Source organism: Orycteropus afer, unplaced genomic scaffold (genome assembly GCF_000298275.1).
Source record: "Orycteropus afer afer isolate SDZICR_OR568_19922 unplaced genomic scaffold, OryAfe1.0 scaffold00061, whole genome shotgun sequence".
Lineage (NCBI taxonomy): Eukaryota > Metazoa > Chordata > Mammalia > Tubulidentata > Orycteropodidae > Orycteropus > Orycteropus afer.
Window position 1 is genome coordinate 708,262 of NW_006921648.1, and position 15,199 is coordinate 723,460.

The following is a 15,199-nucleotide window of genomic DNA, read 5'->3' on the forward strand; positions in this document are numbered from 1 at the left end:
CACACACACACACACACAGCACCACCTATTCAGGATGGGTCAGGGTGGAACCTCACACACAGCACTGCCCAGTCAGGGGATGGGTCAGGGCAGACACACACACACACACACACACACACACACGCACACACAGTACTGCCCAGTGAGGGGGCTGGCCAGGATGGAGCCTCCCAGCATGCCTGGTGATCAGGTGGGGAGGATGGAGCCTCCCACCGCGGGCCCAGTGAATGGGTGAGGGTGAACCACACATGCAGCAGGCTTGGATGGCCCTTCTTTGTTGTTATGTGCCATGGAGTCAGACCCAACTCGTAGCAACCCCTCCTTGGGTTTCTGGGGCAGTATCATTATGGAAGTAGATTGCCCAACCTTCCTTCCGAGGACTGGCTGGTGGGTTTGAACCGCCAGCCTTTTGGTTAGCAGTCAAGTGCCTTAGGCACTGGCCCTTTCTGGGTGAGTGCATATTATGGGAACCACTGTGGGAACTGTCCCCAGCACCTGCCTGGTCCAGAATGTTCCAGTGGTCTCGGTTTGCTGCCCCCAGGCCTGCTTTGTTAACGTGGGTCCCACGCAGGAGCAGGTCAGGGAGCTGGGCTGGGTTGGGCCCATTGGGGGCTGGTCTGTCTCCAGGCGCTTGGTCTCTAAAGCATACAGAGTGCTGCCCTTGGCCTTGATGGGACTGAGGCCACTGAAGCCAAGTGTGCTGATGCAGAACAAGGAGGCTGCTGGGCTGCACGCATGCGCCACACAGGCCGCAGAGCACTGAGGCAGTGTGCTTGAGGGCTCAGTGTTGGGTCTTGCACTTGGGGACTGGGGAGGGCAGTGTGCAGGTGGCCAGGCTGATGGCAGCAGGAATGTGCTCTGGTGCTCCAGGGTTGGGTGCTAGGCCAGACCATGCGTGCTGGCTGGCCACCCAGTGCTGCTAAGCCTGGAAGGCAGGGCTGGAAGGCCATACCCAAGGCCTCTAGGAGATGCCCAGGCCCAAATAGCATGAGTGCACTCTTGGTGAGAGGCCTCTGCTCCTCTCTGGGCCCCTCAGCTTGGGCACAGCCAGGATCCTGGGCGGGAGGAAGCAAGGACAGCTCTGTCACCATGCGCCCCAGTATGGTGGAGTGCAGGCCTCCCTACTGTGGCAGGGTGTGTGCCCCTGCCTGCAGGAAGGCCTGCAGAGGTGCGCATGTGGATCTGACATCCCCCAGCAGCCCAGATCTTAGGGCAGGGTCCTTGAGGGGAGCTGATGTCACTCAGCATCACTCCCTGTGTATGGACGGCAGAGCCTGGAGAGCCCGGAGCTGCGAGCCATCGTGCACGACTTGCTGACGACAGTGGAGGAGCTGTGTGACCAGAATGAGTTCCATGGCTCGCAGGAGAGATACTTCGAGCTCGTCGAGAGATGTGCTGACCAGAGACCGGTGAGACTTCTCCTGGGGTGAGGGCCTTCAGAGGTTGTGCACACACAGGGGTTGCTGGTCTGAAAAAGCTCATCGGGTGTCTGACGTGAAGGGTGCAGGCTTTGTGTGATGGTGGGGTTGTCAGCCAGCGCGCCGGCAGGAATCTGATGGGAGCTCAGCGCCAGCCTCACCCTCCGTTCCCTCCCACCTGCGTGGAGACGTTCTGCTGGGGGCACTCCCCTGGTCTCTGGGCTTCCTTGTTTGGGGTTTGGTGGTGTTCTCTGCTGCAGGAGGGCCTCTGTTGTGCTGTGCCAGCTCCGGCCTGGGCTGCGGGGGCTGCTGTCACTCAGCAAGTGCTGTCCCTATGTCAGTGCTGGGCACACACCATCACTCCAAACCGTCCTCCCCTTTCAGGAGTCCTCCCTTCTGAACCTGATCTCGTACAGGGCGCAGTCCATCCATCCGGCCAAGGATGGCTGGATTCATAACCTGCAACAGTTGATGGAGAGGTTCTTCAGGTACTGGCCCCGACCCGAGGCCTTGCTCTTGCTGTCAGCAAGGCCCAGTTATCATGGAGCAGGGCGAGGCTTTTTTCCATCAGTGAGGCCACAGGGTGTGTGACCCCTGCAGGGTCATCTGTGGGGGGGTGGGACTACAGGCCGAGGAGAGGGCGGGGCTGGTGGGGGACGTGGGCGGCGGTGCCTGGACAGCGGCCCGGCGGCTCCATCTTCACTCAGGAGCGAGTCCCGCAGTGCTGTGCGCATCAAGGTGCTGGACGTGCTGTCCTTCGTGCTGCTCATCAACAGGCAGTTCTACGAGGTGCGTGGGAGGTCAGGGTGCCGAGGGCACACGCACCCCGGGCAGACGGCGCACCTCACTCCTGTTGTGTTACAGGAGGAGCTGATCAACTCAGTGGTCATCTCCCAGCTCTCCCACATCCCGGAGGACAGAGACCCCCAGGTCCGCAAGCTGGCTACCCAGTTGTTGGTGGACCTGGCGGAAGGCTGCCACACCCATCATTTTAACAGTCTCCTGGACATCATTGAGAAAGTGAGGGCTGTTTGGGCTAGGGTGCCAGGCACACTGACCTGCAGCCTCTCAGGCTGGGGTGGCTGGGCAGAGTGACCCGTGGCTGACTTGGGCTGGCTCCCTCCCTTCAGAGCTGGGGCATCAGGGACCACCTACCGAGGCTACTGTTGAGCCCAGCATATTGGCTGGACCCTTGGGAGCTGGGTGGGGGCTGCTGTCCTCTGTGCACCATGCATGTTTGCAGCTTCTGACGGCTGCTCTGGCATGCAGGGAAGAGGGAGGGTGTGTCCCTGGTGGCCTGGGTGTGACCTCAGCTGCCTGGGGAGTGGGAGTGAGACCCAGCTCTTTCCAAGGTGATTGCTCGCTCCTTATCTCCTCCCACTGAGCTGGAGGAAAGAGGCGTGCCTGCGTACGCGGCATCCCTGGAGGACGTGAAGACCGCAGTCCTGGGGCTCCTGGTCATCCTTCAGGTGTGCTCTGCCTGCGGGATGGTGGCCGGCGACGGCCAGCTGCGCCTTGTTGAATTGGGTTTCCTGGGGTAGCTCGGCTTTCCTGAGGGCCCAGAGGGCACGGTGGTTGCGACCCTGACTCCTCAGTCACTAGGGGCCCCGGGAGTCTCTGAACAGGCAGGTTGGAGACCTGGCCACCGCCCAGGGGACTGGGGTTGTGGTCCTGGTCCCCAGAGTCTGTGTCGCAGCAGGCCCGCCCTCCTCACCGACTGCATGTGCTCCCTGCAGACCAAGCTCTACGCCCTGCCAGCCAGCCACGCAGCACGTGTATATGAGATGCTTGTGCACCACATCCACCTGCACTACAAGCACACGTACAGCCTGCCCATCGCCGGCAGCATCCGGCTCCAGGTGGGCTGGCACCAAATGCCAAGTGGGCCTGGCACAGCAGGGCCCTTCAGATTTCCCCAGAGGCCCTGAGACTGGACAGGGCAGCAGGTGGCCCCTAGTGGGGGCTGTAGCTGACAACTACCTCATCAGATCTAGCGGGGCCCTGCCTCCGCATGACCCTTGCCTCATCTGTTGCCTTGACGCCTCTGCTGCCTGACCCTCTGCGTGTTCTGTGGGTCCAGAGCTAGGGCAGAGAAGGGACCTTGCAGCACAAGGGCCTGGTACTGTAGTCCCAGGCACCCCTGGAACTGGAGATGAGCAGGGGAGGGAGGGGCCTGCTGCTTCCAGTTCCCCAGCCGTCCTTGCCTGTCTGGTGCCCATCCGGTGCCCAGCGTGGGGTGGATACACAGTCCCAGAGCGTCTGCCCAAGGGGCAGCCCCCTCTCGTGTGTAGCCCCTCATGATTGACTGGCTCACTGGAGGGTGTGACCATGCTCCATGCAGAGCTCTGGTTGTGCCCTTAGCAGGCTTCCCAAGGTGTGGGCCTCCAAGGCTCATCCCGCTGTGGGCCTGTCACTGGGCCGGCAGCCTGAGCTGACTCGCTCCCTTCAGCTCATCTCCTCCCCTGCTGCCTATGCCCCGCCCCACCTGTCCCTCTCCCCTCCTGTCCCCTTCCCATCTCCCTCCTGCCCACCTGCCCCCTGCCTTTCTCTCCTCTGCTTGCCTCCCCTTGGCTGTCTCCCCCACCTGCCTGCCCCTCCCTACCTTCCCCTGCCCGTCTCCCCCTGCCTCTGTCCCTCTGTCCTGCCCGTCTCCCACTGCCCGCCTGCCCCCTACACCTCCCTGCCTCCGCCTGCCCCCTGCCTGCCTCCCCCATGCCCACCTCCCCCCACCCATCTCCTCCGGGGCTCACTTGGCCTGTGACAGAGCCTGGTGGTGACAGGGTAGACATGGTCAGTGCATTGCTGGAGGCACAGCATTCGTTTTTAAGGTCAGGGTGAGGGTGCCTGGGCCCAGGGAGAGGCGCCCTCTGCCCCTGTGTGTCCAGCCTTGGTGAGACTTCACCTCTCTGTTCCTGCCAGGCCTTCGACTTCCTGCTGCTGCTGCGGGCAGACGCGCTTCACCGCCTGGGCCTGCCCAGCAAGGACGGCGCCGTGCGCTTCAGCCCCTACTGCCTGTGTGACTACGTGTGCGTGTGGTGGGCCCTGCGCGGCTCCTGGCTCCTTGACACGCAGGCGGGCCGCTCTGGGGCGGGCGGGGGATTCAGGGTGCTGCTCGCGTGGGTGGTCGTGTCTGAGGGGTGATGCGTGTCTGTACTGATTCTGCTGGGAGGCATGACTGGCCCTCAAGCCGGGAGAGGTACCATCCTCTCCCCTGGGGGTGGGGACGCACGGGGGCTTCACCCTCTGCTGTTTCTGTCACCTGCCCCCCAGGGAGCCAGAGCGAAGCTCAGAGAAGAAGACCAGCGGACCCCTCTCGCCTCCCACAGGGCCTCCTGGCCCGGCGCCCACGGGCCCGGCGGTGCGGCTCGGCTATCTGCCTTACTCCCTGCTCTTCCAAGTCCTGCTGCAGTGTTTAAAGCAGGTGAGAGGGGCTGTCTGCCCACACCCTCTGGCCCCGAAGTCCCATTAGATCTAACTGAGCATCAGTGGGTGTTCGAAGGTATGTCTGGTTTTTGGCCCAAACCTGCTCCTGCAAGTCTTCCTGCTGCCTCGGGGCGACGGCTCTTGGTCAGAGCTGCTGGCCCCACGGGCCCGTGGCAGTGCTGACCCTGCGTCGAGTGCCTGCTGACGTCCTCGTGTGGAGCTGAAAGCAGGTCCTGCCTCAGCGAGATGGTTTGGAGATTTGAGAACGGTGTGGAGACATAAGCCAATCCTAGGTTGAACGGACCTGTGAGGAAGACATTCACAGCTGTGTGGGTCACAAGGTGGCTGCAGCTCCACGTGGTCGGGCTCCCAGGAAGGTCTTGTGAGGGGCAGGTGGGGCCGTTCTTTTGAGGCAGGGAAGGTTCTGGAGGCAGGTGTGAGTAAAGCCTGGACATGTGGTAGGTGCAGTCCTAGGAGATTGGAGGTGTCGCTTGGGCTGAGTTGGGGGGCCTGAGGATTTAGGCCTGTTCTGTGGTGGAGCCGGTGGGAGATTTTGAGTGGGAAGAAGTGATCAGGGGCCCACCTGAGGACGTGGTGGGGCTGCTGGGGTAAAAGGGGGGTGAGAAGGAGGTGCGGTGGGTGGGTGGAGGTGCCAGGAGGGCCTTCTGCAGCCCCAGGATGAGCTGAGGAGAGAGGATGCAGGTGGTGGGGTGTGGGCTGGGCCTCCAGGAAGAGATGGGCTTTGGTACCTGGGACCACCGCTGGTGGCCGGGAGGGCCCCCCGCATCACTGAGGCCTGAGAACAGGCCATTAGCGTAGCTTATGGGTCGGGCTGGTCTGGAGGGCTTGCTGGCGACTCTCGGCTGGATTCTGTGATCTGCGGCCATGGGGCGGCTTTAGTACCAAGCACGGCAGGCTTGTGAGTGGCCGAGGGGATGCAGTCTTTCCTCCTCCTCTGTGGTTCTTTGCTGCCGCGTCTCTGTTATAGGAGATGATGACCCCGTGCTCCGGGCACCTGCTGGGAGGCAGGGAGGGCTGACTTTCTCTGGCAGGATGTTTTGGACATAGACCTGTGGGTGGGCAGCCCCGGGTCGTTGCAGAGAAACTGCAGGGAGAAGGGAGCCAGGAGCGTGCCCTTCTCTGGGAGCAGATGCACTCTCTGTGGGCAGCACCTGGGATGTCGGGGGCAGGGCTGAGGCTCAGCCAAGGCTGAGGACGGGGTGGGGGCTCGTCCCCAAGGTCTCTTCAGTCCAGCTTCAGTCCGACTGGGAAATGCTGTTTGCTCTGCCCAGAGCCCTAGAGACCCTGCCTGCCCCCACTCCCCGATGGTGGGCTCAGATGCACCTCTGTCCCCCCCCACCTGGGCTCAGAGGCCCTGCCCCTCCTTCCCACCCACCTGGTCCCCTCCCCCACGTACCTGGGCTCAGAGGCCTCCCCCCTGCAGGAGACGGACTGGAAAGTGCTGAAGTTGGTGCTCAGCAAGCTGCCAGAGTCCCTGCGCTACCAGGTCCTGATCTTCACCTCGCCCTGCAGCGTCGACCAGCTGTCCTCTGCCCTCTGCTCCATGGTAGTGCAGCCCACGCTCGTCTGGCGCCGGGTCTAGGGTGGGGTAGGGCCAACAGCTCTGTTCTTTCTCCACAAGACAGCCACTCCCACGAGGATCCAGGGAACAGGCCAGCCTGTGAGCCTGGCTCCTGGGTCTGGCTTGGCCTGCCTCAGCCAAGGGTGACCACCAACAGGTCCGAGATGCACTGGGAGGTGGCCACCCGCCCCTGGGCTGATCATGCAGTACCCAGCGCAGGGTTGAACTTAAGCTGCCGAGTGAGGCCCTCTCATCACTGCTCTGGGGAAGGGACCTGTGGCCAGAAGAGAAAATCCAGATCCTTGATCCTCTGCTCACAGCCCCCGGGTGCCTGAGGCTGGGCTTACTGACGCCTGGGGCCCTGTGGTTAGCTTACAGGCCCCAAGACCCTGGAACGGTTGAGAGGCACCCCAGAAGGCTTCTCCAGAACCGACTTACACTTGGCGGTGGTGCCGGTATTAACGGCATTGATCTCTTACCACAACTACCTGGACAAGACCAAGCAGGTGCGAGATGGGGGTGGGTGGGAGAGTCCCAGCGTCTGGAACCTGACAGCCTGGTCCCGTGGACACTGGCTGGCTCCCCTTGCCCACGTGGCCGCTGGGCTTGGCCCCAGAGTATGGCAGCAGAACCTGCCAAAGCTCTTGAGTGGAAGGGCCTGGGGGGGTCTCGCTTTTGTGAGGCATGTGGACGTGGACACCCCCTTCAGCTGTGGGGCGAGCACTGCCTGTTTTTTTTTTTTTTTCCCCCACAGTATCAGGATGGGTGGTGACAGTGGTCAGCAGAGCTGGGGTCTGTTTAGGGAAACGGCAGGTGGGCAGGAATCACCCAGGCCATACTGGGCACGGGGACCACACTGACCTGTTAGGTCAATTAGTCCTGCACATGTTTCCACTTCACTGGTGAGGACGTGGAGCTGCTGGTGAGGCTGAATAGTAGAGGACGCGCTGCCCATTGTTCATGTCTAGCTCCAGGGGAGCCCCAGCCCCTGGTTTGAGGGTGCCCAAGCTCTTCTTGGGTGGCTGTTGGGTTTTCAGGAAATACCCTGTTTCTGGGCCCTGACCAAGAGAGGAGCTGGCCATGCTGGGCCGTTCATAGGGACCCAAGGGAAGGACGGGAGGGGTAGAGTTTCCAGTGCATGGCCTGAGCTGTGGCTTCTACTGCCAGGGCTGACAGTGTCTGTCTGTCACAGGAGGACACAGCCTAGGGTCAGGGTATGGTCCTGCTACCTCATCACCTCCAGGCAGAGTGGGGTGGGGAGCAGAGAACGTCTGCAGGGGAGGTGTCTGGTACCTGCAGCAGGATCTGAGGCACCCGTCTGCCCCCAGCGGGAGCTGGTGTACTGCTTGGAGCAAGGCCTCATTTACCGATGTGCCAGCCAGTGTGTGGTGGCCCTGGCCGTGTGCAGTGTGGAGATGCCAGACGTCATCATCAAGGCACTGCCTGTGCTGATCGTCAAGCTCACGCACATCTCTGCCACGGCCAGCATGGCTGTGCCGCTGCTCGAGTTCCTCTCCAGTGAGTACACACACGTGTGTGAGTGTGTGTGCACGTTTCTGCCACGGCTAGCATGGCCGTCCCGCTGCTCGGGTTTCTGTCCAGTGTGAGTGAGCGAGCATGCTTATGTGTGCGTGTGCAACGAGCATGTGTGTATGTGGTTGTCTGCATGTGTGCATATATAGATAAGTATTCGTTAAAGTGCACGTGTGTACATGTACGAGTGTTTGCGTGAGTGCAGGTGAATGTGGGTGGGTGTGTACATAGGTGTGTTTGCATGTGTGGTAGACCCTTGAGAGGGGACGCCAGCTGCTCACATCAGGGCCCTGGCTCTTGCTCACCTGTGCTGGCCGTTGGTGGCGTGTTCTCTCTTGGGTGGTGTGTAGTGCACTGGGCCGCGTGGAGGTTCTGGCACATGCTACCTCACCGTCTCGGGGCATTTGCCTCTAGCGGCCCAGCCAGGGCTGTGCCTCTCTTGTCTCGGTGAGACTGCCCTTTGCTGTCAGCCCCTCACCTTGGCTCCACTGCACTCACTCCATGGCTGGGAGGGTGTTGCTCACGCGCCTCACTGCCCCTGCTTACCCTGTTCCCAGCGCCTGTGTGCGTGTCTGCGGGTCGCTGGCCCACAGGTATCAGAGGGAGAGATGGCACTGGCTGACTTTGTAAAGGGCCGGAGAGTGAACAGCTGTGGGTTTGCAGGCCTCAAATCCTGTCTGCCCTGTGTTCCGTTTTGTTAACAACCCTTTAAAATTGAGATAGCTCGTCTTAGCTCCTGGGCCCTGAAAATACAGGCCACACTCAGCCTGGCGTTGTCCTTTGGAACAGAGCCGAGGTCACAGGTTGGGGAGCTCCACTTGGGTGGGCTTGCAGCCTCTACTCTTGGTGGCACCTACTCCCGGGTTGAAGTGGCTTTGGGGGTGCCGGTGGCTGTGGTAGCTCCTGGGTGGCCGGAGTGCCCCTGACCAACGTCTCTGCTGGTGCCCAGCTCTGGCGCGGCTGCCACACCTCTACAGGAACTTTGCTGCCGAGCAGTATGCCAGCGTGTTCGCCATCTCGCTGCCCTACACCAACCCATCCAAGTGAGTGCTGCGGGGCTCCCCACCCCCCCCCCCCCTTGCTGGACCCCAGCCCCACCCCCAGCTGCAGGCCCCACCCTAGCCCCGTGCTCTACCTCTAGCCGAGGCTCTACCCCAGCCCTGCTGCCCGGCTGCAGGCCCCACCCCCAGCTTGGCCACACTCCTGCAAACCCCACCCCCACCCCAAGCTCTGACAGCCAGTGGCCAACTCTGGCTGGCTGGCTTCCCCTGGGGCTGGTATGGGCCTCCACAGCTGGTTCCTTCCTAGGTTCAACCAGTACATCGTGTGTCTGGCCCACCACGTAATAGCCATGTGGTTCATCCGGTGCCGTCTGCCCCTCCGGAAAGACTTTGTTCCTTACATCACTAAGGTGGGTGATCGGGGCGTGTCCCTCACGGGGGCAGGCCCTGCTGAGTTGCAGCAGGGGAGGTGGCTAGTTTGTGGTGCCTGCCTGTAGAGTGGCACTTGCACAGCCCACCAGGGCAGTACAGCTCGGTGTGGAGGAAGGAGCCTGCAGGTACTCTGAGGCCTGTCTATCCCCAGCCTCATGGTCTGTGCCAACCCTCAGGGCCTTCGCTCCAACGTCCTCCTGTCTTTTGATGACACCCCTGAGAAGGACAGCTTCAGAGCGCGGAGCACCAGTCTCAACGAGAGGCCCAAGAGGTATGGGGCTTGGGGGCCTGGGGTCAGGTAGGGTGGTCAGGACTGTGTCTTGAGCCAGGTGGGAGCACGTAGTGCGAGGGCTGAGATGCGTGGGGTGTTACAAGGCAGCATAGGGTCCCCACAGGCCTGTGAGCCCAGCGTTCCCGCCACCGCGTGCCCCTGGCTCTGGGGCCTGGGTTGAGGTCACACTGCACTGAGCAGGGGCTCCGTTGTGGCAGCAGGGCCTTCTGAGAAGCCACGCGCAAGCCACGCGCTGCTGCCTGGGTGGGAGGGACTTTGGGCCACAGAGCTCCCTGGCTCTCCACCTGGCTAGTCGGCCTGCCCCCGGCCAGTCTGATCCTTTCCCTGCAGCACCTGCCCTGCCGAGCCCGCTCCCCTCCACCGTCCGGGGCGAGCTGTGCCGGGTCTCTGTTCTTGTTTGCATCTCATTCAGCGGCTGCCAGCCACCCCCCACCCCCAGCTGCTTCGTCTCCCTTAGGTGGGGTACGGCACTTTCCAGAATGACCAGGTTAGAGGGCCTCAACTTGGAAGCTGGTGCTTCCCCCTGGGGCCTGGGCAGCAGGCTTGGCCTGCGTAGACCTCAAGCCCAGGGCCAGCCCCTTTTCCAACAACTGTTGGCCAGCCAGGGGCCTGAGGGCCTGGCCAGGGAGCTGGAACCTGCCGTGCACCCGTCCTCCAGTGTCCCTGGCGCTGGTGTCTCTGTTGTAGCATCACACTTGAAACCTCGCTGTGGCCGGTCCTGCCAGCGAGACGTGTTCATGCGTTTTGTTTTCTGTTTCTCTCCCTGCATTCTGCCCCTCCGGCATGGCCTCTTGTTGCTCTCACTCGCGGCATTCTCCACCTGACCCTGTGGCCTTTCTCTTCCGTTCCTCCGATGGCTTGCCCTGCCCTGCCCTCCCCTGGAGCGGGCTCTGTGGGGCGTGGCGCTTCCTCCTCCCTCCCTGCCCTCCCCGGTAGTTTGAGGATAGCCAGGCCCCTCAGACAAGGCCCGAGTAACTCTGCGCCCGGGAAAGAGCGTCAGGAGAGCTGTGCGGCCGAGGCCTTCCGGTGTCGCAGCATCAGTGTATCTGAGCAGGTCGTCCGCAGGTAGTGCCACGTGGCGGCGAGGGGCGTGGAGCACAGCTTGGCCCCGTGACGTGCGGCCCGGTGGGCGCACTCGGGTGGCGGTGCATGGGGCTGCTTGCATGACCTCCGTCGCCCGCCCACACCCTCCCTGGCCGGAGCTGCAGGGTGGCCCGAGGTGGCCCCTGGGCCGGTCCTCTCAGGCCCAGCCCCCAGCCCAGGGGAGCCTGGTGGCAAGGGGTGAAAGGTTGCATTCTGTCCCCAAGCCTGGAGAGGGCACGAGGTGGTTGCACAGCCTGCTGGCTCTCTCAAGGCCAGATGGGGGTGTCCTCCGTGGGAAGCGGGCCCTGACGGGAAGGAGGGGCCTCAGGCGGCCATCGATGTGGCAGGACAAGGCAGGGGCACTGTCTCCTGAGCATTGGCCTTTCTGTGCTCTGCAGCGTGGGCCTTTTTCCAGGAATACCCGTCTTCTGGGTGTCTGAAAGAAACCAAGGGCTTCGGGGTAGGCACTGGGTGTGCGTCCTGCCTGTGGGCACAGCCCCCTGGATAAGGCGGATCTGGACCCCTGCTGGTGTCCGGGCAGCGTGGCTGTGGGCATTCTGCTGTGTGCTCGTTGAGGACAGAGCCCCGGAGCTGCTTGCCTGGGGCCTCCCTGCTGGGTTTGGGCTCCAGCCCTGCCCTGGTCTCTGGGGAGGACTTGGCAGGTCATAGAAGGTACAGCGCGTAAGGGAGACCCCTCCCAGCTGTTTTCTGGCAAATTCTTTATCGGGAGCAAAACCAGGCTGCAAAATTGGTGAGAGGATTTGGCCTCTGGTTTCCTCCTGGCCAATGGGGTGGGCACCAGTTTGGGGGCCTTGGGCAGTTTCAGGGCCCCCTGCGTGTGTGCAAAGCCCAGACCCTGAACACGCCTCCCAGAGAGGTGGCAGCCCTCCTGGGGTGGCATCACGGGTCCGGCTCTGTGGGCAGAATGCAATCTTGGTGTTTTGGGTGTCGTTCTTTGCATGACTGAACTTAACCTGCCACGAAGCCCTAACTCTCCACGTGCTTTCATCTCCTGAGCCTCTCCTGTCACAACCAGGCCTGGGGACAGTGTGGTCCACACCACGGGCAGTGCCTCCATGCTGCGCCCTGCACGGTGTGGGCACGGCCGGCCCCCGAGTGCGTGCATGCGTTGAGCTTTGGCCCAAGGTGGTAGCAGTGAGGTCTGGCCACAGAGCTCTGACCGCGGCCGGCCTTTTCCTCAGTAGGATCCAGACCTCGCTTACCAGCGCCAGCTTGGGCTCTGCGGACGAGAACTCCATGGCCCAGGCTGATGACAGCCTGAAGAACCTCCACTTGGAGCTTACTGAGACTTGTCTGGACATGATGGCTAGATATGTGTTCTCGAACTTCACAGCCGTCCCCAAGAGGTGCGACCCCACGTCTGGGCTGGGCCAGGCCAGGCTAGCCTGGGCAGCGCAGCGCTCCCGGCTTGCTGGTCTTGGCTTGCGCTTGGGGATGCAGCCGTGGGTCTGTCACCCTGAGAATCGGAGGCTGGCGGTGAGGGGTGAAAGGTTGCATTCTGAGGCACCCTGAGAACCGGAGGCTCGGCTGTGCTGGGGTGTCAGCACGTGGCCTATGCTCCCGCCTTCAGGAGCTGGCCTTACGCTTGCAGGTCACCTGTGGGAGAGTTCCTCCTGGCAGGAGGTAGGACCAAGACCTGGCTGGTGGGGAACAAGCTGGTCACCGTGACGACGAGTGTAGGGACTGGCACGCGTTCACTACTGGGCCTGGATCCTGGCGAGCAGCAGGGAGGCCCAGAGCTGAGGTGTGTGCGGCCCCGCCCCCTGGCCTTGAGGTGGCCGCTGCCCCAAGACCACAGGCGTCCTCACGTGCTCGTGGGGCATTTCTGTCAGCTCCGACCACAGCGTGCACGTGAGGCAGACGAAGGAGGCGCCCGCCAAACTGGAGTCCCAGGCGGGGGTGCAGCTGTGCTGTGGAGCCCGGGACCGGGTCCGCTCCATGTCAGGTAGGCCCTGTGCGTCTGGCATCCCCGTGCTGGGAGGCCCCTTGGCAGCCCCCTCCTGGCTGGCGACAGGTGTTGCAGTCACATGCCCTCTCCAGGGCTGCTGGAGGCCTGGTCTTGTCATAGGTTTCCCTGTAGTCTCTGGGCTTGCCTATTTCAGGGTGCTTCTGTCTGTCCTGGCTCCAGTGAGCCTGGGTCCAGCTGTGGAGTGGGCAGGGCCCTTCCTGAGCTGTGTGGCTGGGGCCACGTGGCCAGTGGCTATGTGGTCAACAGCTGTGCCACGGACAGTGTGAGCTGCTACCGGCCTTGGCTCTCTCAGGGCCCAGGGGTGAGCAGGTGGCCTTCCACAGGGAGGTAGTCACCAGATTTTTGGCTTCTCCTCCTCCAGGGGGCCATGGTCTACGTGTGGGAGCCCTGGACAGTCCAGCCTCCCACTTCCCAGGAGGCCCCACTTCTCCCGGGTCAGAGACAGTGCTGGCCACAGAGCCCGAGCAGGCCTCCCCCAGGACCCAGGCACCAGCACCGAGGAAGACAAACCTGGCCGCCTACGTGCCCCTGCTGACACAGGGCTGGGCCGAGATCCTGGTCCGCAGGCCCACAGGTGCGGGCCGGCCTCCTGGGCGCTGCGTTGGGCTGCAGGGAGCTGATGCACAGTGGGTATAGGGAGGACCACGAGGTCCAGGCCTGTGGGGCCTTTGGGGCAGTATGCTTAGAGCAGCGAGGGGCAGGGTGTAGGCCTTGCCGACAGCATCGGGGAGCCGAGGGCTGACCAGGAACGGCTGCAGCCCTTAGCCTTTGTTCTTGCTGGGAAGGAGCAGAAGGCATGTGGTCAGCTTGGCACACACTGAGTGCTGGAGGTGCAGGAAGGGCAGCTGAGTTGAGACGTGGCTTCCCCAGCTGTGTGCCTGCTCCTCTGGGGAGCAGTCTGGCCTTGTTGGCTGCCGTGAGCCGAGGCCTCTGGTCATCACCGAGCCTGGCCTCAGCCGGCTCTTGGGACCCCGCAAGACAGGCTGTGCATGGGGCCTGGTCCCAGTTCTCCTTGGCCCCTCCCTGTGGCTCCTGTCATTGAGGGTAAGCCGTCCAGACCACCCAAGAGGGTGCTGTGCTGTTGAGGATGGCGCCTGGGAGTTGCCCTGCCAGGAAGGGCTGCTGGGCCCAAGCCTAACAGTGCTCCTGCCCGCAGGGAACACCAGCTGGCTAATGAGCCTGGAGAACCCACTGAGCCCCTTCTCCTCGGACATCAACAACACGCCGCTGCAGGAGCTGTCCAACGCCCTCATGGCTGCTGAGCGCTTTAAGGAGCACCGTGACACAGCCCTGTACAAGTCGCTGTCGGTGCCCACAGCCAGCACCCCCAAGCCTTCCCTTCTGCCCCGCTCCAACACAGGTGAGCGTGGCGGCCCCCGTGTGGCCTGTCCTGCCCAGTGCCTGGGATTCACTGCTGGCTGGGAGCTTGTACCTTTAGCTGTGGGGCTACACCCAGTCTCCATGCTCCCTCTGGGCACCGCTACCCCAGAGCACTGGGAGTTCCTGGAGTGCCAGCCTGGACCTGCCCATGCCCAAGGCTGCAGGTGTATATGGGCCGAGGGGCAGTGGACCTGACATGCGCCAGGCCTCTCAGAAGGAAGGCCAGGCCCTGTGAGCACCACCGCCGGCCCCAGGCCGGGCGCTGCTGGCCTCCCTCTCTCCTCCACAGGGCTCGGGCCTGTGCAGGGCGAGTCGCGACTGTCCTCTCTGCTCGACCTGTGCTAGTCTGTCCTTCCTGTGACGTGCAGCTCACGTGGCTTCCCTTGCAGTGGCCTCTTTCTGCTCCCTGAGCCAGTCCAGCTGCCGAGGAAAGCTGCACAGGAGTGTTTCCTGGGCAGGTACTCGCGCGGCTCAGGGAGCGGTGTTGGCACAGAAGCCCTCCGCCCCTAGATGCTGTTCTCATCGCCCCCATCTGCTCACCTTCCGTGGGCCCCGTGGAGCCACCCTTGCTGCCCGCCCTCTGGGAGCAGGGCCCCGACTCTCACAAGGATGTCTGTGCAGACGCCATCTGTCTTGCTGGTGGGACCCCGGCCTTGCGCCCTGTGCCGACCTCTGCACCAAAGCTGTGTGTCCCCCTCCCGCCTCCTGCTGAGGTGACCTTGGCCTGGCCTCTTGGGCTGTGATCAGATTGTGGACCAGCAGGTTGGGCTGCATCCACCTTCCCTGCGGTCTGGTCTCTGCCCGTGGCCCCCGGTATGGCAGGGCAGTGTGGGGACGGGTGCTGTAGTCTGGTCTCTGTCCATGGGCCCCGGTGTGGCAGGGCAGTGTGGGGACGGGTCCTGTGGGCTGGTCTCTGTCCACGGCCCCTGGTGTGGCAGGGCAGTGTGGGGACGGGTGCTGTAGTCTGGTGTCTGCCCGTGGCCCCCGGTGTGGCAGGGCAGTGTGGGGACGGGTCCTGTGGGCTGGTCTCTGCCCGTGGCCCCCGGTGTGGCAGGGCAGTGTGGG

The 15,199-nt window shown here is 63.1% G+C and overlaps 1 protein-coding gene across 1 annotated transcript in view; it reads left to right on the plus strand.

Annotated features, from left to right (window-relative positions):
- TSC2 (TSC complex subunit 2) overlaps positions 1-15,199 on the plus strand; it is a 32,248-nt gene that overhangs the window by 12,987 nt on the left and 4,062 nt on the right. The window contains exons 11-31 of the mRNA XM_042780771.1: positions 1,272-1,409; positions 1,803-1,906; positions 2,126-2,207; positions 2,283-2,438; positions 2,771-2,887; positions 3,155-3,277; positions 4,338-4,444; positions 4,689-4,839; positions 6,286-6,408; positions 6,795-6,929; positions 7,752-7,941; positions 8,906-8,999; positions 9,265-9,367; positions 9,566-9,660; positions 10,618-10,746; positions 11,967-12,131; positions 12,377-12,529; positions 12,618-12,730; positions 13,116-13,328; positions 13,911-14,114; positions 14,524-14,592. Coding sequence (XP_042636705.1) covers positions 1,272-1,409; positions 1,803-1,906; positions 2,126-2,207; positions 2,283-2,438; positions 2,771-2,887; positions 3,155-3,277; positions 4,338-4,444; positions 4,689-4,839; positions 6,286-6,408; positions 6,795-6,929; positions 7,752-7,941; positions 8,906-8,999; positions 9,265-9,367; positions 9,566-9,660; positions 10,618-10,746; positions 11,967-12,131; positions 12,377-12,529; positions 12,618-12,730; positions 13,116-13,328; positions 13,911-14,114; positions 14,524-14,592 — 2,764 coding nt within the window. The remainder of the gene's footprint in view (positions 1-1,271; positions 1,410-1,802; positions 1,907-2,125; positions 2,208-2,282; positions 2,439-2,770; positions 2,888-3,154; positions 3,278-4,337; positions 4,445-4,688; positions 4,840-6,285; positions 6,409-6,794; positions 6,930-7,751; positions 7,942-8,905; positions 9,000-9,264; positions 9,368-9,565; positions 9,661-10,617; positions 10,747-11,966; positions 12,132-12,376; positions 12,530-12,617; positions 12,731-13,115; positions 13,329-13,910; positions 14,115-14,523; positions 14,593-15,199) is intronic.